The sequence below is a fragment of the Aythya ferina genome, assembly GCF_964211825.1.
Source record: "Aythya ferina genome assembly, chromosome: 17".
NCBI lineage: Eukaryota > Metazoa > Chordata > Aves > Anseriformes > Anatidae > Aythya > Aythya ferina.
Genome location: NC_140316.1, coordinates 14,000,623 through 14,022,830, shown reverse-complemented (window position 1 = coordinate 14,022,830; position 22,208 = coordinate 14,000,623). Strand labels below are relative to the sequence as shown.

The 22,208-nt window shown below is 51.1% G+C and overlaps 2 protein-coding genes and 1 pseudogene across 6 annotated transcripts; 1 reads left to right on the top strand and 2 right to left on the bottom strand.

Moving 5' to 3' along the window:
* The first annotated feature begins 193 nt into the window (after window positions 1-193).
* TMEM116 (transmembrane protein 116) lies at window positions 194-11,990 on the top strand. The gene is made up of 11 exons (XM_084491552.1): window positions 194-496; window positions 646-692; window positions 820-883; window positions 3,930-4,061; window positions 7,603-7,707; window positions 9,177-9,226; window positions 9,638-9,721; window positions 9,805-9,943; window positions 10,485-10,629; window positions 10,744-10,817; window positions 11,362-11,990. The coding sequence occupies exons 1-11, from the start codon at window positions 449-451 to the stop codon at window positions 11,560-11,562; spliced, it is 1,089 nt and encodes a 362-aa protein (XP_084347678.1). The 5' UTR covers window positions 194-448; the 3' UTR covers window positions 11,563-11,990.
* A 138-nt stretch (window positions 11,991-12,128) lies between these two features.
* Window positions 12,129-14,928, bottom strand: LOC311420519 (disintegrin and metalloproteinase domain-containing protein 20 pseudogene; annotated as a pseudogene). The gene has a single exon. The product of its transcript is annotated as a disintegrin and metalloproteinase domain-containing protein 20 pseudogene (transcript).
* A 663-nt stretch (window positions 14,929-15,591) lies between these two features.
* LOC311420518 (disintegrin and metalloproteinase domain-containing protein 9-like) lies at window positions 15,592-22,128 on the bottom strand (the record flags this gene model as incomplete). Of its 4 annotated transcripts, none has more annotated exons than XM_084491532.1 (4): window positions 21,995-22,128; window positions 18,787-18,948; window positions 18,464-18,648; window positions 15,592-17,325 (listed from the first exon to the last, which is right to left on the bottom strand). In XM_084491532.1, exons 2-4 carry the CDS (start codon window positions 18,809-18,811, stop codon window positions 15,592-15,594), a joined length of 1,944 nt encoding a protein of 647 aa, XP_084347658.1. In that variant the 5' UTR covers window positions 18,812-18,948; window positions 21,995-22,128. The 4 variants fall into 4 exon arrangements, with proteins under 4 accessions (XP_084347658.1, XP_084347660.1, XP_084347659.1 ...); XM_084491534.1 differs by having other exon boundaries at window positions 15,592-16,986; XM_084491533.1 differs by having other exon boundaries at window positions 15,592-17,516; window positions 18,850-18,948.
* Window positions 22,129-22,208: the final 80 nt, after the last annotated feature.

Genomic DNA, 22,208 nt, shown 5'->3' with positions numbered 1-22,208 from the left:
GAAGGCAAAGGCTGAGCGGGGGGGAGGCTCCTGAGGAGACCGCGGCGGCCGCCCCCGGCCCCTCAGCCGTTCCCGCCCTCCGGCGCCCGCCGGTGGCGCTGCGCGGCGCGGCGGCGTGGCGAAGCTAAGCAGGGTCGCCTCGGGTCGGCTGCTGGAGGGGTGACTCCGCCAACACCGCTTGTCTCCCCGGGAGCCCCGCGGCGTTACCGGGGACCGAAGCCGAAGCTCCCGCGGGGGCTCCGCCGCCACCGCCCCCAGCTCGCTCCCCTTCTGCCGGCCCCGAGCTCTGGGGGCTGGCCCCGGGGCGGGCCGGGCTCGGTGTGGCCCCGGGGCGGGGCGCGGGCGGGGCGCGGAGCCCCGGGAGCGGCGAGGCGGCGGCTGCGGTGGGTCCCCGGTGGGTGCCCGGTGGGTGCCGGGTGGGTCCCCGGTGGGTCCCCGGTGGGTGCCCATGGCCCTCCCGGCGACATCGTCCCCTCTGGATGGGGGCTGGCAGGAGGTGAGCGAGCTCTGTCCCCTCTGTCCCTTCCCTGCCGGGTCCCGTGGGCTCGGTCCCGGCCCCCCGTGGGCTCCACGTGGGCTCCGTGGGGCCGTGGGGGGGCTGCAGGAAGTCCCTGACAGCGCCCCGTGTCCCTCCGTGTCCCCCAGGTGTACTCGGCTCTGCAGTGGATCCAGTTCACCATGGCCATGCTCAGGTACCGGCTGGACGGAGGTGGTGGTGGCATGATGTCTTTTTTGGGAAAAAAAACGAAAAAAAAAAAAAAAAAGAAAACTGCTCGTCCCAGCGAGCCCCCCATGCCAACGCAGGCTTTGTTTTGTCAGTGTTACAGGTTCCAGCTCAATCATTGCCTACGCCGTCTTCCAGAACGCGGTGAGGTCCCCCGAGGTAAGGACTGAGCTGGGCTGCATGGGCCGTGGGCGCTGGGGTTAATTAAACCTTGTTTATTAGAGCCAGGAGGAGGCCAAGGGCTGGCCAAGAGCCTGTGGCCGTGCTGCCACACGTGTGGGGCTGACCTTGGGCTGTACCTGCGCGGGGAGGAGCAGGTCCCTCAGCGCCGTCCTTGCAGCTCCTGCCGGCGTCCCGTGGGTTTGGTTTTGGGGCTGGAGAGCTGTGTGGGGATGCCCCAATGCGTGCACAGGTCCTGGGGTATGGCTGAGGCTTTAAACAGGCAGGCATGCAGCTAAAAGGGGTGTTAGCAGAGGTGCTGCGAGGTTCAGGCAAAAGCAGAGCAGTTTGTTGTGCTGAGCTCCCCAGGGAGGCCCTAAAAATCCTCCTTGGCCATGCACAGGAACAGTTAACGTTGTTCATGCAGCAGTGCCTGGCACATCCCAAACGCTTCACACGTGCAGATCATGCATGTAGGGAATCCAGCACATCTGGGATGCATCGGCCGTGCTGGTAATCATGGACCTCCAGCCCAAGCTTGCAGGGCTTTTGCTGTCCATGCACAGCCCGTCTGTCTGTCCAGGATTATCGGAGGCGGCGCACGGAGCTGTGTGAAGCTGCAGTTCTTTGGGATTTGCAGATATCTGGCAGCCCGGTGTGTGGACCACGCAGATAACAGGTTACTGCTAAGAGCAGGAGGACGGTGAAGCTGGCAGCGAAGTCGTAACAAAGCTGTCTTTGTACTTCCCTTGCCTTCGATGTTCATCATACATCGTGGGTTCAATCTGCAGCCCACAGACCAGGGAATGCAGTAAATTATCCTCAGAGAAGGAAGTCGTGCATGCAGACATCGCTGGATGAAGCAGGGTGGGTTGGAGAACCTGCGTCCAGGTTTTCAGGGCAAATTTGCACTGCTTGCAGCGTGCAGGGCAGTCTTGCTCCCGGGTAGCCAGAGCTTCATGGAAAAAACACATCCAGAACAAGCTGCGGAGATCTCGGTGCATTCCCAGGGAGGAAGGAAAGCTGGGACTTCACCTTGCTGCTGGGATGGACGCCTTCCTGAGCTCGTGCTGCACAAGGCGCTTATCAAAAGTGATCAAGAACCCTCTGAAGATCCACATATCACCTGCACAGCACCAGCCGTGGTTCTCTCCTGGGGTCCTCCCCTCTGCTGTGGCATGGAGCTGGGCCTGGCAGGGGTCCTGCTGTGACTCAGCAGCCTCAGCCCGTTGCCTTCCATGGCTACCAGCCCGCATCGCTCGGGAGCCCTTGTGCTATCAGTCATATGATGGGGCTGCGGCCCGGGAGCTGCACTCTCGCTGTTTTCGGGTTGCCCATGGCTCCCAGCCGCAGATGGAGCATTCCTGCTCGAGGGACTCCAGATGTTTCTGCTCAGATTATTGCAAATCCGGCTCAGAAGGATGGATCCCAGCCAGAGTGACCCGTTGGCGTCGGGCTTCCAGGCTGTGCTGCTGCCAGCCGGATCCATTGCTGGCGTTTCAAAAGCAGCAAAATCTTCAGTAACTTCCCCATTCTCTTGTCCCCACATTTCTGGTCCTGTGGGCAAGTTTGTAAACAAAGGGGTTGGAAGAAATCCATATCAAAGCTCGCCACAAATAGTTTATTCCCTGTGTCATGAGACTCCAGAGTAAGAAATAAACAGCTCTGGAGGCTGGGAGGAGAAAAATATTATAAACACTTCCCCCTCCTACCCCCAGCTGAGGAAATCAAATATTGCGTTCTTGAAACTTGCTTTCGGCCTCTACAGAGTCAATAAAAGTTCAGCATGAGCTGAATCATTCATGATGGCAAGCGATGAACACGGAATTTCCTCTATCATGTCAACAGGTTCTCTGCAGGCAGATGTCCGCGGGCGATGACCAGGCGTAGCAAGATCAACATCTGTGCTCCAGCCTGGCAGCTCCAGCCGGGCAGCTCCTCTGAATGATTACGTCTTTACAGTCCCTTCCTCTATTTTATAAATACCGTTTGTTTCTTCTTTTCCCTTCTGCAAGTAAGAACCGTGCTGCCTTTCTCTTACGACTGGGCCACCTACTTCATTTAGGTCCGTGCCAAAAGGGCTCCTCAGCCTGCAGTGGCGCTTCCCTCTGAGGACACGTGGTGCTGGAGAAAGAGGTCTCGTGTTTTGGGGGCAAAAGTTGCTGCTTTGCTTATTTGAGAGCTGCTTTGCCGTGCTCACAACCTGGAAGTGTCCCCAGCCTGGCGTGCCCCTGCCTGCTGGTGCTTCAGCTCTGCACCAGCAAGGAGAAGCCTGGATTTATCGCTGCTCAGAGAGACATTGATAAGCACAACGATGTCCAGGCTCGATCTGCTGGGCGAGCTGGGACAACCTCAGACCTGGAGAGGCAAGGCTGTTTGAGGAGAAACCCTGCAGGAGGCAGAGGGCCTGCTGTGGGGTCCGAAAGACACCAGGTAGATCTCAGCAAAAACTGCCATTCGGGACAGCTCGGGTTCAACCAGATGTGCCTTGATGCTCCTCAGTCTTCCCAAGCTCTTTCTGTTTACTCACAGGGACAAGAGAAGCATAACATGACACGATGGGTGGCAGGCGTTGACTTAAAGGACAATACTGGGGCAAATTTCACCCAAAGGCTCAGTTCCCGGAAAAAAATCTGAAAATTGAGGCCTCCTGAAAAGCATCCTTGCTGCATTAACCTGGCATATAAAATTGGTTCAGCCTTAGTCACCAGCCGAAATGCCATGAAACACAGGAGAAAAATGCCCGTTTCAGGGTATTTCAGACCTAAGAAGGGTTTGTGTTTCCCAGAAGTTTCTCTATCAATTGATTTCGTTGGTTGCTTCTCCCTGCACACCTGCCTCATTCTGCCAAGCTGCAGATCACGGTGTGATCTACTGGTTTGTAAGGTTTGATGCTGCTCTTTTATCTGGGGACATTGCTGCTGATTAGGGCAGGGTGATGGCATAGAAGCAGATACAAAGGCAAGGGGAACAAGCTGCTGCTGGCGGTGGTCGTGGGGCTGTTGTGAGCACCGCCCGGACCTGCTGACTGATTTCATTTCCCCAGGTTCGCCCTCTTTTCTACCTGAGCCTCTCCGACCTGCTCCTGGGCATGTGCTGGCTCACCGGGGCGCTGCTCTATAGCACACCGACCTCCAAGCACGATCTCATCTGCTACAACCTGCAAGCCACGGGACAAGTGAGTAGCCTTGGCATCACGATTCATCATTTTGAGCCCGTTACTGTAATTAGCCTCGCCGGTGATCAGAGCGTGGCCGTGGGGAACTGTTCCTAGACCGGCTTTGGCAGAGGCTCCCTGTGCAAACTTGACTTATCAGATCTCTTCGCCTCGTTTGTAGGCCAGAGATAACGGTGCTTGGTTTTAGGTACAGCTGCTTTGCGAGAGGCAATAAGGAAGGCAAAGAGAGCATGGGATTTTGTGGTTGCAGCGTTCGGGTTACTTCTGCAAAGCGAGTAGATGGGGCTTTATCTATTTCCTGTTGGTCCCGCGCCAAAGATTATCTCTGTGCCTCCCATGCTGCAGCTTTCCTATTCCTCTTCGTGCTTCCTCCACCCAGGGCAGGAGCAGATGTGTTCTGCCATTCATTTGGGCTCAGACTTAACACATTTCTCAGAGCCGTGCCCTTCCTGAGCTCGCTGACCCAGCCCTGTGCTCTCTCAAGTCCTGAGGATGCTCGGGGGCTGCTCTCTGTTCAACCTCAGCCCCATGCCCCGGCGATTTCGGCTGCTTTCCAGCGCTCTGGGATGACTTCTGAGACTAATTGGAGTGGAATGAAGGAAATGCTGTTTTCCTGATGGTTTGCTTATGTCTCACCAACTTCCCACTTGGACGTTAGGCCCTGCAAATCACTGCTCTTGAAAAGCTGCAGGGCACAGCTCAGCCGGGGCCAGGGCGGTGGTTTGTGAGCGGCGACCTCTGGGCTTGAGAGTTTCCTTCTGAAGCGCCCACAAAAACGTGGCTGGGAAGAGCAAGGGGCTGTGGAGGTGCTCACACCGTGTGTGTGGGGACGGGAGCCTGCAGCCTGGTGTTATTTCACAGCTGTGTCTGGGTGAAGTTGTATTGTGATGGAGAGCAGAGCTTAGAGAGCAGCTGCTCCACTCCTGGCTTCTCTCTGCTTTCCCAAGCTGTGCTGCTGGAGAAACAGCGCAATATGTTCACCGCAGCGTGGTTTGGTTATCTGGGAACGAAGCAGAACGGTATCAAAGATGTCTTTTAGATGATGCTCCAGGGGAAAGTGAGAACAGCTCAGGGGAGGCTTTTCAGAGCCCGAAGGCAGAAGGAGCCGGCAGGACCGAGGGGGTTGCAGAGGGGTTGTAGAGATGTTTCCCTCGCAGCTTTGCCTGGGGGACAGCTCTTGAAGTTGGGTGCTGGGGTGAGCTTCTTAAGGCCTGGAGAAGACAGACTGCAGTGCTGGAGGAGAAGCAGCTTGGGTACAGACAACACAGCATCAATTCTCAGTGCGGACACGGAGAGCACGCTGTGAGCTCGTGCACTTCTGGCTCCTTCCTGCTCTTGCTTTTGGGGTGCTGTGCGGGGTGCCTGCCCCATCCCGGGCTCAGCCACGGGGACAGCCGAGCCGGCTTGTGTCTGGCAGGAGCTCTGGCTGCTGTTTGCTCTGGGAGAAATTAAAACAAACGGAGCACTTGCCATAGCAACAGCGCCCGCGCGGCGCACGTGACGGGGCGCAGGACACCTCCTTGCTCAACCCCAGCAGTGCCCGTGTGTGCGGTGGGGACATCTCGTGCGTAAGTAGGAGCCAGCAACAGGTTTGACCGGCGCCTTCTGCAGAACGTAAGTGATCTGTGACCGAAGGAAAGGAACAAACGGCTCCCGGCCCCGTCCTCTGCGTGGAGGAGAAGTCTTGCAAGGGTTGCGTTCCTGGGTGTCTCGTAAATCCACCTGGCTGCTTTGCACACCTAAAAGCTGTAAAAAGGCAGGGGTGGGACAGGCTCAGCAGCGGTGTCTGCAGACCCACAGCACACTCCGTGTGGTTTGGTGGTCTCAGGGGATCGCCGTAGGATCAGGGCAGAGTTCTGGCTTCTGCAAGCTGTTGACCATCACATCATCACCAGGGGCTGAAGCTGCTGCCAGGGGAACTCCCCTAGCATCCGCACCGTGTCCTAAAGCAGGAGGTGGCTTTGTTTCATGGACTTTTCCTGTTTCAGCCCCAGGCTCGTGGTTGAACTCACACTATTAGATCTAAATAGTGCTCCCTTCTGCTACCCCTTGCCTTTGCTCTTTCCTTCTCCCTGCTTTGCCTTTGCACCGCAGCGGTGAAGCCCAGATTGTGGTTCTAATTGCACCGTTCCCCCACATTCTTCCAGTTCAGTTCCAGTGGCCTAATAATGTCCTGGCAAGCTCCGCTCAGGCCGCTGAGCACAATGGGGAGCCACAGAAGTGTTGTAATGAGGGGGCTCTCGGCTCTCCCTTGAGCTCCTCCGGGTGAGCGCTGCGGGACCACCCGCAGCCCCCGAGGTGGGGCTGAGGGGAGCAGAACTCCCTGCTCCTCCTGCCTTCAGGCAGCTCCACAAGTTTTGGGTTCCCTCTCCCAAAGAAGGCAGCGTTGGCGCTTTGTGAGCTCTCCGAGGCGGTTTGCAGTGCAAGAGAATTATCTTCGCGGGCTGCTTCGATGACCTGCTCTGGAAGTAATTGAAGAAGGGCAACAAACCCTCATTAAACCTCCTCTAATGAGCTGGGAAGTCACTGTAACGTTCACGCTGCAGTGTAGCAGCCCCTCGGACCCAGCCTCTTGAGGGCCAGCCAAGAGCATTTGCACCCTCGGTGAAGGAGCCCGGGTTTATTTAGTGACTTATTCCTGGACTTTGGTGATACTGGGCTGACAAACCTGTGCTTCTTTGGCAGAGGGTGGCAAATCCACAGAAAAAAATTCACTTGTCCAGCCCTTCCTCTTTGCCTTTGCCACTGAAGCATGTGTTTCCTGTAACAAGCCCAGCACACGCGTATATATAGTAAGGGCAGGCAGCTCTGTTTGGACTCGGCTGCCTCAAGCAACTGTGGCTGGGGATCCAGAAGAAGTGCAAGGAAGATTTGTTCTTTTTACAGGAGATTTTCGGTATTTGGTTTTACCTCAAGCTGCAATCAAGGGCTGGGAAACTCATTGTGGGAAGCGGTGTTTTGTAGCTTTTCTTTCCTCTTTCCTCTTTTTTTTTTTTTTTTTTTCCATGGAGGGAAAAGGATTCTTAGCATGCTAAATCTGGCTCCCGGTGCAATTGTTGTAGTCTCTGCCCCCGCTTTCCTCTCCATGTATGCTATTGTTTCCCATTTCCGTGAATTCACCGGGCAGTGAGCTCGCCGCATGAGGAGAAAAAAATTTAATTGCTGTGTCTGTGTTGTATTTTCCAGCGGATGCAGCACAGAGAAGCTGGAAGTGCCTTTAAACCTTTTTTGCGTTGTCAAAATTTGGGCCAAAAAATGAGCTGAGTCACAAAGATTTGTATTTGTAAGAGTCCTCCGGCACTGATTTGGGGCCAAATTGAAGCCCCCTTTGTGCAGGACAAGGCGAGACCCCTCCTCAGCCTGGCTCTTCCCAGGTTGTGTCCCTCTGCAGCCCAGCAGACGAGCACAGGGGCTGAGGAGGGCTGTGTGGGCAGTCCCCCACGCTGTTTAATACCCTACCTTTGGCCCGTGGCTCATCAGCCGTGAACCAAAGCTGCTGCAGGAGCTCTTGTCCGAAATCCTGGCTCTTTGTGTTCCTCAGGTGTTCTACGTGGCCTCTTTTCTGTACACTGTCAACTACACCTGGCATCTGTACAGGGACCTGAAGGTGAAATACAACCAGAGCCTTAACAGGATGCCCCCCACGGTGAGTAGGACCGATATACAGCAGCTGCTGGGGACCGAGACCTACCTGGGGGGTTCTGGTGGGGTTTGGGAGGCTCATACAAGGCAGCAGACCCTGCCACAGGGGCTCTGAAGGCCCTCTGGATGAATTCGCGTATCTTGCTGTGGCACGAGTTACAGCTTGGGCTGCTGTAGGATCTCAGTGAAGGATTGGGCTTGCAAGGCCAAAACAGGCAAAAGCAAATGGCAGTGCACGTCTGAGAGAAGAAAAGCTCAGGATCGGTGAAGTTCTCCCACGGAGGAGCAGTTTGCACCAGTCGAGTAGCTGCTTTGTTGCTGTCACTGCCTCCTGGCAGAGCAATGACTCCAGGGGACAGGAAAGCAGGGGCAGCCTGGGCAGTCTGGAACTGAGAACTGGTAATTTCTGGCCTCCCCAGGTGTCATACAGGCTTTGAGAGCATCAGCAGTGTTTTGTAAGAGCTTGAGATGGGAGGTGTGACGGGAGGGAGCTAGTGATACAAGGAGGGGTTGGCTCCCTGAACAACCCCTGCCTTCGTGGTCGCTGACCTTTATGAAAACCCATCTGGGAGCCGGTGCGATCGCTGGGAACCAAGGAACAAGGACGTGGTGCTCAAAAAATACTTGTTGAGTTACAGGCTAAACAAACACTTCACTTGCCATGTGATCTGCATCTCTGCCTGCAGTCGTTTGGTTCTCACACCTGGCTAAACAGTGAGGCGCCGCCACTGCTCTAACTGCAGGTCCTCCTGCCGTGGCACTGCAAGAGAGCAGGCTCCTTATGCAGCTCTTCCCACTGAACACATCTTTAAACAGCTTTTCTCTTCCCCAGACCTTTGCTGTGGGCAGCAAACCACGTCTCAGACACTCCACCTGTCTGTGCAGATCGCTCTGTTTCAAGGGCTCTTGTCTGTAGGGTTTGGATCCGCTTGTAGGATTGGTTTCCTTCCTGGGCTCCCATTCAAAACGCAGCACCTACAACAAGTTTCCCAACACCACAGCTGTGCCTGTATTTAATTCTCACAGCTGGTGTGTGGATGCCAGCTGCCAGAGTACATTTCCTCATGACCTGAGGCCGGGACACTCCAAGCTGCCTGCATTTCTTCATCAGAACATGAAATTTTTGAGGAACAGGGTTGGGTTGAATGAATGAGCAGTACAAAGAAGGAGTAAGTTACACCAGGGAGCTCACCAAGTGTCTGCTGCTTGTCTGGTTTAAAGTGTTCTCAGTCCTGGCTTTGAAGGAGAACACGTCAGTGAGCTGAGGGAAGTGTTGTTCCTCTGGCACATCAGCACGCACTGAGCCTGGCGGTGTTCATTCAGAGCAAAGTGGGAAGCAGCATTTGTATTGGTCTGGGGATTAACCAGCATCTGGAGGATCCAGAGCTGCTGAAGCACTCCCTGGGAGCTGGTTCCTGGGAGCCAGTGGCTTTACAGAAACGACCATTTAATTAAGCTCTTTGGACTTTGCAGGTTGTAGATTACGTGAGCTGCATTGGCCGAGCAGCAACGATCTTGTCCAGGTAAGATTCGTTTCTGGCCAAATGCTGTGGGTTTGGTAAACTGCAGCGTCCTGATCCCTGCTTCCGGCTTGTTTTGGAGCAAATTTTACTAAAACCCGTGTTTGTCATCAATGGCAGCAGTGACCTAAGCTCTGAGCAAGAGTCTTGGGATGTAAGGGCCTTTCTCCAGCCAAGTTAGTTATGGCTGTATGAACAACATACAGGTTCCTTTTCAGAAAGTGCTCCCTTTACTCATTGCCTGTATGAATGAAGTGTGGAAGTTAGCCACGCTGGTAAAATACTCCTCCAGAGCAGCACAATAAAAACAATTTCCAAGTCCTCTGTAATGACAGGAGACAGAACAAGGAGTGTTTGACGGGGGGCAGGAGAATTGCAATGCAGTAACTGTGCTGTCGTCCTCTCTCCTCCCAGCCTGGTCCCTTTTCTTCTCATGGTGCCTGTGTTTTGCCTGGGCAACAACAGCAATTGCTACCAGAACTTCAGTCAGAAGCACGGGTAAGCTTCACGCCTCTCTCTGCAAGAGCCTCACCACTTCTGAGGCACGACAAGAGCTCCGTCCGTTTCCTTTCCCCCCGCAGATGTCTCCTGATGCACACAGAGGCAGCTGTGCCCACCAGCGAGCCACTGACGCTGAACGGCTCCGTTTGCCGTGTGATGCATTTCTATGGTGTGGGAGTCTTCCTCGTTTCCTTTCTGATCAGCTTCGTAGCCATTCTGGTAAGAAACGTGGTCCTTGCACGCTAGCGGTGTGAAAGATGAGAAGTTTTGCCCCTTTTTGTCTTTACACGAGTGAGAGGTGACTTTGTGTGCATGCTCATCGGTCTCCCAGGTTTGCTTGGATGGTGCCAGCGGCCAGACAGCATCAGGGGATGAACTGAGTGGTGCTTTTCCCTTTTGGAAGGGATAATTTCATTGTGCCACCATATAAATCCATCTGCAGCCCCGAGTTCTGTCAGCCCATCTCAAAAAGGATTTGGCAGGTAGAGGAGGCTCAGAGAATGGCAGCAGGGATCACCTAGTGCACAGGTGAGCTCCTGTGCAAGAGAGCAAATGAATGAAGTGTCCTCAGTTCAGAAAAGATCATGTGCAAAGCAACTGCTCTGCCCCAGGGCATACCCTGTCGCACAGTGTGAAAAGATTTCATAGATTGAAATGAGGATTTAGCTAAAAAACACAGGATAACTCTGTCCTAGATAAACAAGCCAGATCAGAGCACATGTCCAAAATTCAAGCAGTGATATATGCTTATTCTTTTTAGGTTGTACTCGTTCGAGCCCGAGGTTTGTACAAGAGGTTTGTAAACTCCACAGGATTCCTGGGAGACCAGCAGTGGGCCATGATTAAGGTGGTGGAACAACGCGTGGTTTTCTACCCCATCGCATTCTTCTGCTGTTGGGCCCCAGGTTAGCAGAGCACTGAGTTACTGTCACCATATCCTCGTAAGGCATAGAGCCTGGCAAGGAAACTCAAAAGAGGTGGGGTTAAAGCAAGACCTTTTTGACACTCCCTTTTTGCAGCTGTCCTCCTCGGAATTCTGAAGCTGGTGGTTTCAACAAGCAGCAAAATCTACATGGCTCTCCTCATTCTACAGGTAAAATCTTCATCTGCAACCTCCTTTGTTTTGCCTTCTCTACTTGAACTATTGTCTCTTAGTGCCTGCCTGTTTCTAATCTCTGCCTAAAAACCTTTTTTCTAGCTACAAATATGACTGCTCTATGAGCTTAAGTCAGATTTATACTTCTGCCTGGCAAAGATATTTGTTAGTTGCTCTGTTTTTCACGGGCTTAAAAAGGCCTCGGTAACCAAAATCACAGCATCGCGGAGATCATAGCAAACAGGACTGGAAGGGGTCCTCAGAATTCAGTTAGGTTTTTCACTTTCTGTGAAAGTCTCTAAATGTAATTCCTTCCCAGCACTTGTCCAGCTGCCTGATGTGCCTGAGGCAGCATTTCGCAAAGCTTATTAAAATAACCGTGAGATTCCTGTATCGTGTGGGGATGCAGATAGATAAAATCGTGCTGGAAGTGGGAGGCCTGACAAAATGTGCCAGGTTTGGCAGCCTGGGCGGGAGCTTCCGAGTGCTGTGCAGCGCTGGCTGACGAGACAGCCCTGATCTCTGCTGCTGTCTCTCCCAGGCGCTGACAGCAGCTTCCCAGGGCCTTCTGAACTGCATCGTGTATGGCTGGACGCAGCACGTCTTCCTCTCTCTCAAACGCAACGCCTGCCGCGACGTTGACACTCAGACTCCTCTCCTGCGCTCCCAGAAGAAGTTCTACGACAGCACGCTCCCCGCCAGCCCTCCAGACGCAGAGGTGTCCACGTCCAACCTGCTCTGATGCGTCCCTGCAGCAAAAGGAGAACAGGCAGCGTGCCAGCGGGGCCTCATCTCATTCAGCAGTGCCAGCTAGAGCTGGTAGCGGGTGTCTCGGTGTGCGCTGTTGTCAGCAGCACAGGTAACTGCTGTGCTGGAAGAGCCTGAGCAGATCTGTCAGAGAAGCACTTTCAGTGAAGGTAGTTATTTATTTTACAGACTTGTATGGACTTTAAAGGGATTCTTTAAACATGGTAAATCTTCTTTAATACTACAGACTTTCTCCTTACGGAAATATCTCTAGAAATGCATTGAATTATGTACAACAGCTCAGAGACCTAGTGCAGCTCCTTTGAGGGCAGATGCTCAAAGGATGTTTTAATTTTTTTTTAACTGTTTGTCAGGTATTTGCCATTACAAGTTATCATTAAAGCAAAGGTGAATATTTTTAAATCTCTGACTTTTGATTCAACATAAAAATAAGAACACGTACCCTGCTGATAGCCAACTGCATGGAATGGAAAGCTGTAGCAGAAAAGAAACAGCACTCACTTCCATGACTTTCCCCACATCTCCCTTTTGGTCTTCAGGCCAACTTCTGCTCAGCTGCAATACTCAGAAAAATAAGCTTCTTCAACCCAGTGGAGCATCTCTCATGAACCAGAGCAGGACTTTGCATGAATCTGTGCTGGTCTAGATGCTCAAGTGAATTACCTACTAGGGCCACACCATTCTATAGAAAATAAAACAGGTTTTTAGCTACACTGGGAGGAAAACAACCTTATAACTTTTATGCTCTTTAAATTCTCATAGCTTCACTTTTCGGGTCCAACCCAAATTTATTTACATAGTTGGTAGGACAAGAAGAGGAAATACTCAAGTTTTGTGTAAGTAACTTTTATACAGTTTACATAGTTACACTGTGTAAAATACTTTGTACAAATCTCTTGGGAATAGCGGTCTGGTTTCAGAGGTACCCATGGGGCCTGTAGTCCTTTCCAAAGCTCAGCTGATGGCTCTCCCACTGCTTTCCTTCTTTTAAACATCGTCATCATCTTCTTCTGTGTTCTGCTCCTCATCTTCAGGAGTCTCTGATGCCTTTGTGCATGAACGTGTAGTGAAGAATGCAGCAATTACGTTGATGTATCTGATTGCAGCAATGAGGAGAGCGATCAGAACGATGGCAATGGGAACAGCGATCCCTAGTGCAGTCCCAAAAGCTTTATTTTGGACAGCCTCTGCCGTGGAGATTCTTAAGTGTGGCGGGGGGCCACTGTCCACGCTCCCTCCCAGGCCGTGGAACTGGCAGTAAGGGGGGGCCCAGCCAGCTTTGCAGTGGCAGTGCTCAAGGTTGTTGCAAACCCCTTTCCCCTGGCACAAAACGTTTGCATCACACTTTGTTCTGACCACAGCATCTGTGCATGTCTTGTTAATGCAGATCTTACCCTGACCACATTTGGTGCCATCGAGTCCTCCTCCTATATCAGGTATATCTATGCCAGCACGGTAGGCTGTGCCCCAGCACCACCCCTCAGACCCTGGCATCTGAATGATGGTTTCAGACCCCTCCAGGAAGGGTATCCTCCTCACGTTCACACACTGCAGCCTTCCGCACAGAGCATTTTGGGGTTCACATGCCACAAAAGCAACTTCAGTCCCATCACCACCACAGTTGCCAAATCGATCCCCTTTCGTGTTCTGCTCTTTGAAGCAACTTTCTGGAGCACCCCGAGCTTCGTTCCCGAAAACTTTTCTGCACTGCTTGTCATAGGTTGCGCATTTCCCACGGTAGCAGTAGCCACCGTTGCTGCATTGCGTCCCGTCATGGATGTACAGATCCTCTGGGCACCACTCCGAAGTCCCGTTGCAGTACTCAGGTAAGTCACACTCATCCACCTCTGGCCTGCACTTGTATCCCGCAGCACGGAAGCGGCATTTCTGACAGCACTGCCCAACGGAGCAGACAGCCCCCGGCTTCAGCCTGCAGTCTTGGTAGCAGCAGGGGTTGCCTTGGCAGTGCTGCGGCCCCCCGCAGTCACACTGCTCTCCCTCATCTATCACCTTGTTGCCACAATGCTTAAAATAGAAAAATCTGTTGGGCTCGGGGATGTTGTTTAAGCATTCGCCGTCCCCTCTGCTGAGCAGGTCTACAAAGCTCTGAAGGCTGCAGTTGCTGAAAGCCGAGGCGCCGTTGAGCGACTCTCCCGTCATGTAGCACTTGGTGGCTTTTCCACACACGCACTCTTTTTTGTCATGCTCCATCCCCAGATTGTGGCCCAGCTCGTGAGTGAAAATAATGGAAAAGGTTATGAAATCTCTTCGTATGTGAGACACAATACCTGACTGATAACCAGGGTAGCAGATGCTACCTACGTAGGCCAGCCCAACGATGAATCCGAAGTCTGTGTAAGTGAATAAATGTGCAATGTCATACTTCATCCTGCTGGAAAGGTCTGTATTTACCCAGCTATTAAAATTTGTAAGAACTTCTTGTATATCCAGGCTGTTCTTGATTATGTTGCCATGTGTCCACATCTCCAGCCCAATCAGGCAGATGCGAATCTTCAGAGGATAATAGTACGTTTCTGATAAATTGATTGTATCTGTAACCAGAGCCATCACAGAGGTTTCATTGCTCCCTTGGTAAGAAAACAGCTGGTGGTCCACCACAATAAAGATCTCGACATACCTGGTGCGCATCAGTCTCTGAGACAAGTCTTGCTTCGCTGAGGGTATTTTAAAACCCATCAAGCCTGGTTGCTTTTGGATCGCTTCATCGGTCAATCCACACGTCGAAGGCTTGTCCTGGGTCAACTTTCGTCGATAGAGAAGGTGCTGGAAGGTCAGGGACCCCGGCACAGGCTCAATGCCGTAGCTCAGGTTCCCGATTTTCAGCCGTCCCCTCAGACCCGAGCAGGTGCTCAGCGCCACGAGGGAGCCGGGGCTGCCCTCCACGTAGCCCAGGTAGTAGCACTCCTCGGGGACGTGGGGCTGCTCCACCACCCTCCTCCCTCGGGGGCTGTAGGTGATGACCGGCAGGTTTTTCACCACGAGCCCCCTCGTCTGCGTGAGGTGGACGACGCGGTTCTCACCCTCCACCCTGATGACATAGGACACCTCTCCCAACGCTGCCCGGCCTACCATGGGGGACAGCTTTTTTGGCCGGATTATCTCATGCACAGCGTAGCCGGGTGGCAGCCGATGGCTGCCTGCCCCGGGGAGGAGAGGAGCCGCCAGCACTGCCCAAACGCCCAGCCTGAGGAGCAGGGCTTTGGCCTGGCCGCCATGACCTGCCTGGAGCCACCTCACCACCACAGCCTTCAAAATGGAGGCCAGACACCTCCATGAGGGCTCTGCCAACCCTTGCACGGCCATCTCGAGCCTATCTCCCTTCAGGTGCTCCGTTGGTGGCCGTGGCAGAGCCAGTGCCCTGCAGCTGATCCCCTCAGCACTGCTCAAGAAGGTTCCAGAAAGGCCGTGAGGTGACAGGGATGAAGGCCAGGCGGCCCTGCTGCGCTTCGCTCTCTGGGGCGCTCTGAGGGCTGAGGCAGCCGGGGAGCTGCCGCCGCTCTTCCCTCGCTGCTCCGTGAGATTTGAGGAGCTGGGTGTCCTCAGTACCCCCTCCACCTCCTCCCAAAAGGGGAATCCCTGCCCAAAGATCGCCTGCGAAGCGCAGTTTTTGAGATTTAACCACACCAGCACTCCTCACAGTGCGGCACCCGTCCCTCCACAGCAGCTGACGCCTGTCTCAGTCGTGGCTGTGTCCACCAGTGCAAACGTGCAGGAGCATTTCAAACTAACCTGAGCCCCTCTGTCATTTCAGTCTTTTTTTTTTTTTTTTTTTTTATCCTACTGAGGTGTATGAAAACAATTTCTTTTTGCTATTCTACAGCTATTCTAACTCTACACTTGAATCTAGATCAATTTAAAATTAAGTCCACCGAAGCTGCGAGGCTGAAGCCAAGTCCTGCTTTCCACTGTTGCCACATGAGGTCCTATGCAGGGCAGTTTTGCCTCTCAGCTGGTTTAGCCCTATCCTCTTCCACCTAGTCCTTCACATCCCTTCAGGAGCCCGTTCTCTAGCCTGAAAGCATCTGACCACCCTGATTAATGCTCGGCGTGCTCTGAGCTTTCTCACACGGTCCATGACAAGAGCTGCGAGCACCACACTGGTAACGGTTAGCACGGTCATCCTGATGATGAAATTCAGAAGCCCCTTTTTAGTGACTGGCGTAGGCCCACTGTCGATGCTTCCCCCAAAGCCAACAAACTGGCAGTTGGGAGGTGCCCAGCCACTGTTGCAGTGGCAGTTGCCTTTGTTGTTGCAAACGCCTCTTCCTCTGCACGTGCTCTGGGCAGAGCAGCTGGGTGCCAAGTGCTTCTCCCTGAGGATGCACGTCTGGTTAATGCAGATCTTCTTTGCCCCACACTGCGTGCCATCCTCAATGGCTCCAGTATCCAAGGTTTCCATGCCCAAGTGGTAGTCTGTGCCCCAGCACAAGGTATCGTCCACTGGGGTTTGAATGATGGTTGAGTGCTCTTCCAGCCAAGGTAGATGCCAAACATTGATACACTGCACCCTCCCACACAGGACATTTTCGGGCTTACATTTCTGAAAGTTGGTCTCTAGCCCATCTCCCTGGCAATTGCCAAACCGATCCCCTTTCATGTTCAGCTCCCTGTAACACTTTAGTGGAGCAGGCTCTGCTTTCTCGCCAAAGATGTTCCTACACTGTAACATGCGTGATTTGCATTTGCCTGAGTAACAGTAGCCGTCCTCAGCGCACACCGTCCCATCTTGCTTGGCCACATCTGCTGGACAATGCTCAGATATCCCATTGCAATATTCAGGCAGGTCACAGGGGTTGGTGCTCTCCCTGCACACTTCTCCTTCTGGGAGAGGCTTGCAATTCTTGCAGCAGAGCCCAGAAGTGCAAATGGCTCCTTCTTTCTTTCGGCAGCTGTTATCACAGCAAGGGTCCAATTCACACTGTGCTTCTGAGCCACAGTCACACTCCTCCCCGAGCTCCAGGATGCCGTTCCCACAGCGCTGTGGTACAAACATCGTTACTGTTTCTGGGATGTTATTCAGACAGTGTCCTCGCCCTGACGCTATAAAGTCAAAATAGTACCTTGTGCTGCAGTTGCTGAATTCGTAGCTCACTGTGCTCTGTGTGTTCATGATGCATTTAGAGGCGTTTCCACACCTGCAGTACTTGTCATCATGATCAATGCCGAGGACGTACCCTAACTCGTGGGCGACGTAGACAGCAGTGTCCATGTAAGTCCGCTTGGCAAACGAAACAACAGCAGAAGCACGTTTTCTATCACAGGCACTGGCGAAGTTCGATTTGCCGCTCCTGTACAATGCTCTCGTGCTGTGACCAAAGTCCAACGAGGCAAAGAGACACCCCACATCATGCGCAACATGCGTAGGGCTTTGCTGGATCTGCCAAAGATTAAAATTGTGAAGGACCTCAGAAATGTTTTTGGTAATACTGATAGGGTTCTTCTCTGTCCAAATCTCTAGCACAGCTAATAACACGCGAAGGCGGAAAGAAGAAAACAGCCCGTCCACCAGATTGATTATTTCAATAACTTCCAACGTCACATTAGTTATGCGTCCACCGAAAGCGTCAAACCCTTCCTTGTCCACCACAACGAGGAGTTCCAGATACCGCATGTGCCCCCGGTCCTTTAACTGCCCTTTTGCTGTACCATGCCCTGGAAATTGCCTGCCTCTCTGGGGCGTTTTGTAGATCACCGTTCCAGGAACCGCCACCTCCCTCTGCAACAGAAGATGCTCAGATGCAGAGGAAGCTGCCAGGGGCTCGATGCTGTAGCTCAAGTTTCCAATCTGCAGCAGTCCTCTGAGCCCAGAGCAGGTAGTCAGAGTCACCATGGAGTCTGGGATGCCTTCCACGTAGCCGCGGTAATAGCAATCTGCTAGCACACGGGGCTGTTCGATCATGATTTTCCCTTGAGAGTCACGAGTGAATATAGGGAGGTTTTTTATTATAAAGTCTGTCTTCTGCCTGAGGTGAATGGTGTAATTTACCCTCTGAATGCTGATGACGTAGGACATGCTGTCCCGGCTGGCTTTCCCTGCCTTGGGGCCAAGTTTCCTTGGAATGACTATCTCGTAGGCTGCGCTGCCCCAGGTGGGCTGGGGGCTGCAGTCTGCACAGGGCAGCAGGAGCCCCAGGAGCAAGAAGCAGCCCAGCGTGAGGAGAATCCCATTCCCCATCAGGAAACACCTTGGCATGACCCACGGCTGCGTCCGGCTGGAGCCACGGTCACCGGCACGGGGCAGGAGGTGAAGCAGAGCTGCTCCTGGGGCTGGCATCCAGCTGGAACGGAAGGGCCCGAGGAGAGGCCGTTTCCCCAGCTCCACTTTGAACACAAACATTCCACGGGGAGGACAGGAGCTCCAGGCACCAGCAGGAGCAGCATCCCGTTAAATACCATCCCATCCCACCACTAAGAGCCTGCTGTGCCCTGCTTGGGCTGACCCTGTTTGCTGAGAGCACAACGAGCCAGTGCTGCTACAGCAATTTGTTTAAAAGGGGATTAAGCCTTCCTAAGTGGAAAGCAACAGAAGATTACCAGGAAAACAATGAGGATTTGGTTGCTAATGGGTTCGGCACAGGGTGAGAGCCTGCAGTGGCTGTTGACAGATTTCCTTGCAGGGCACATCACTCAGCTGAGTGCCTGTCACCAAATGTTTTAACTGTTCAGGGAAGTTTCCTTGCTGGAAAGGGAGAGGCATACATTGGGCCAGGCATCCTTCTGTGAGTACAGAAGAGTCTTTTCTTCTACACTTACAGAGCATTTGGCTGTCTTAAATACACTTGGGATGCTTGGAAATTGTTCTCTCACTCCCCTTCCCACCAGCCTGAACAAAGGCCAACCTACTTCTCACCTACCAGTTTCTCACCGGCTGCCAGTCCTTCCACAGTGCCCTGCCAGTCATCCTCCTCTCCTACAGACACCAGGAACGCTCTTGGCAGAATGGAGGAGTTGTTAGACTCAACAGGGGGAATGTCATAAACACTAAGTGCTACTCGAGCTGCACAGAACAATTCATCCGTCCCTTCCCTGGAAGCTGTAGCTACAAAAAAAAAATAAAAAATTGATCTTCAGGAGTTAACCTGCAGCAGTGGGGATGTCCTGCTGCCATCTAATGGCATTTAGAGGCGCTTTTCAGGCTCTGTCAGCAGGAAGAGCACACAAATTCCTAGGGCTTTACCCAGCCTATCTTGTTGGCTGCTCATTCACCTCAAAGAGTTGTGTTACAGAAGCAAATGCCTACCAGCAGCGGTTTCTCACAGTGCTGAGGCAGCAGGGAGCACAGCAGCACAGCTCCGGGGCTCTGGGCACCACCATCCTCTCCCCTTCTGTGCTAAAGAGACTTGGGGACCAAAAAAAAGAAGCCAGTAACTTTTAAGTTTAGTAAAATCATTTATATACATTGATGCGTAATATTTACAATATAATACTGATCCGAAATAAACTAACATGGTACAGGTAACACTGGAAAGGAGAAATGCAAACATTTTAATACACAGAAGTTAAACGTGGCAGATGATGACAGATTCAGATTTCCTAAAGAAAAACCTGAAGTAATGACAGCAAAACTTTGACATGTTGCTATTTCCAATCAAAAACTCTTTCTCCTAGTCAATTCTCCTAACCTTTCAACATATATACCTTAAAATAATCAAGTCACAGGAGCAGTCAGATATACATAAAAATTTGAAAAGGTCAAATGATTTCTGAGATTCTTGTCTTAAATAAAACTCTAAGAAAAAAAAAAAACTACATAGCTTTCCCACATCCTTTTAGTGTTTTTACAAAGAACGTCTTCTTTGTTCCCACACAACTCTTCCATCTCAAGATATGTACAATATTCACAGTCTGCTGTAAAGGATCAGTAGATTTATTACCAACTCAAATGTTACATAATCAAGACAAGGTATCTTGCATTTATGTCAACCAAAAAATAAGAAACCCAGGAAGAAGAAAGTAAAATATAACTTTAAAATAAGCCAATTAGATCAATTCAAGTCTATTTAATTTTGAAATCTAAAACAACTTGTTTTCAGGAGTAAAATAATCAACTTTCTTATAGAAATAAAACCATTTGACCTAGAATTTTCAAATTACATTTTCTTAAATCTGTCCTTCCCTACCTCCATTTCAGATCAGGCCATTCTTACTTCTCACAGACACTAAAATCAACAGTAAACCCATAAAACGCAGTTCCTCATCACAAAAGCCCTTAGAAATGTGACTTCCCTCCAGACACTGAAACACTTCACAGTCAATCACAAGTGTACCCACCTCACTATCAGTAACTGCTTGAAATGACCCTGTTGTGTACGTGAGGAGAGCATCAGGAGAGGAGGCACTCTCTGAAGCAATCAGATCCTGTTTTCTCTGCTTATTTCTAAGCTGCCTTGAATGGCAGTGAGCAGCAGCTGCTCTCCCTCCAAGGTGCTCCCCACTGCACAAACCTCTCATGGTACTGCAGAAGTAGGCTGAAGCCATGTCCTAAAGACCATTACACATCAGTGTACAAGCCTTGCTACTGTCATCTTTAACACCAGAGCAACCCGCCAGAGAAAAAAGAAGTCCCAGTGTGTTACGCTCTGCGGTGCTCACAAGCTGCTTGGATCTCAGCAGACTGCGGCGTGGCAGTAGCCTGCTGAACCCACTGTGTTAACAATGAGAGTAGCTACAACCTGATCCATTTTTCTGCTCAGAAGTTCTGGCTCTCCAGAAACTGCCAGAGTATCTTCCTCCTCAGAGGGTAGAGCTGCAAAAGTGCTTTTGTAGGGAGTTTCCTGCACTCCCGTTCAAACACAGGAGAATTCCTTGCTTATTTCTCTATTTTCCATACTTAAAAGTTCCCACACACTGAGATTTCCCAGTGGAAAAAACAAAAAACCACCACACAGCTTTCAAGTTTAAAATGAAATGATCTATACATTTCAAGATTGTGTGGATGTTGACACGACCTGGAATTTAGGGCAAGGAGAGAAATGCACATAGGGCCTGCAAACTTGCTGATACTACCAAGAAACAACAAATACTCTTGTCACCTGCTAATTCTCTACAGTTGTCATCAATGCATGTCAGTACACAAATATTCCATGTAGTGTCAGAAGTACAATTCTGGCTTATGCAAAAACTCCCCATTTCCATCAGAGAAAGTGATGGTTAAATAGGGACTGTGGTTCTTACTGTGGAATAAATCAAGCACTGGAAAACTCTCAACAGGATTAAAAGAAAGCTGACAAGGTGCTGACGAAGAATGGGAAATGAAGCATCTCCTTCATGTAGAAAAACTAAGTTACTGCTTAAAAAATTTCATAGAAAGAGTCAGACACTGGTTTGCCATCCAAGCTAAAGGTTACAAGGAAGTCTGTTATAGAAAAAAGACAAAAAAGAACAAGGCTGGACTGCCATAAGAGTAGATTGGGAGATTCATGGCTCAGGTTTGTAAATGTAAACCCAAAATTAACGAGCTATGAAATATAACAATAATGTTCAAGAGTCGTTACTAATAGCCCTGAATTGGCACTTCAGTCTGCAGACCAAACTCATTCAGTGTCTGCACAGGTTTAGTACCAAAATATCTCTATAAAAAGCCTTCGACCAGTCTCAAAAGAAAGAAAAGTGTCAGAAGGTAGAAAACTAGAAATATGTACAGATTCTTTTCATTTGTTTGTTTCATTAAAATAAAAAAGCAGCTTTTGGAGCCAATGTTCCAGACTAGTGTAAGAATCTGCCCTGGGCAGCCTCATGGTCCAGGCAGCATAAGGACATGTGTCAAGGAGCAGCCCTGCATCTGTTGCTCCGCCAGGAGAAGCTCGAAGGCATCAAAGAGACGGGGAGCTTGGACTCCAGAGGGTGACACAAGAGAAGGATCACTGGTGGACTCACACAGCAGCACTATGACCCTTGCCAGGATGATCTCTTTCAAACGAGAGGACAAGTTTGAAAACAAAAGTTGGATCTTCTAGAGTGGAAAAAATAAGGTGGAAACAGAACTTCTGATCTGGGGACAAAACAAATAGACCCCACGCTTACTGTTGTCTACAGAAGATCCCATCATGAAAAGAAAAATACCTCGTACATAAGGAACTAGAACATTCTTTGATTCTGCTGTTGAACGGTATGATAAAAAGAGGAGCTTTATGCTGAGTGGCCATTAAGCCTTAAAGTAGGTCCAGGGAAGATGGGTTACAGAAGAAAGAAAGAGGGCTACTGATCAGAACTGAAAAATGCAGCAAGCGTTTGGACTCAGGTGCCCTTGGCAAGGCCAAGCACGGCTCTTGGGTCATCTAGCGAAACAGAAGGCTATTTTGTTGCCTCTACATAAAGACTCAGAATTTCGGTGCAAAGGATAGCTATGAAGTTTGTATTTCACAGCACTTGCTTCAAGTACTTACTGAGCAGGGTGTTGAGAAACTGTGGCTGTCTTGTTCACATATATAGTCACTGCAGCTGGCTGTATGTATAGCAGATGGAAGGCAGCTTCTGCAACTGGTTATTAAGAAAAAGAATGGTCTTTAACAATATAATTTGCCCCATCTGGGGGGACTCATGATTAACAGTACGTAAGTGATCATATATACCTCAAGGAACTGAGTTTTAAAAAAATAT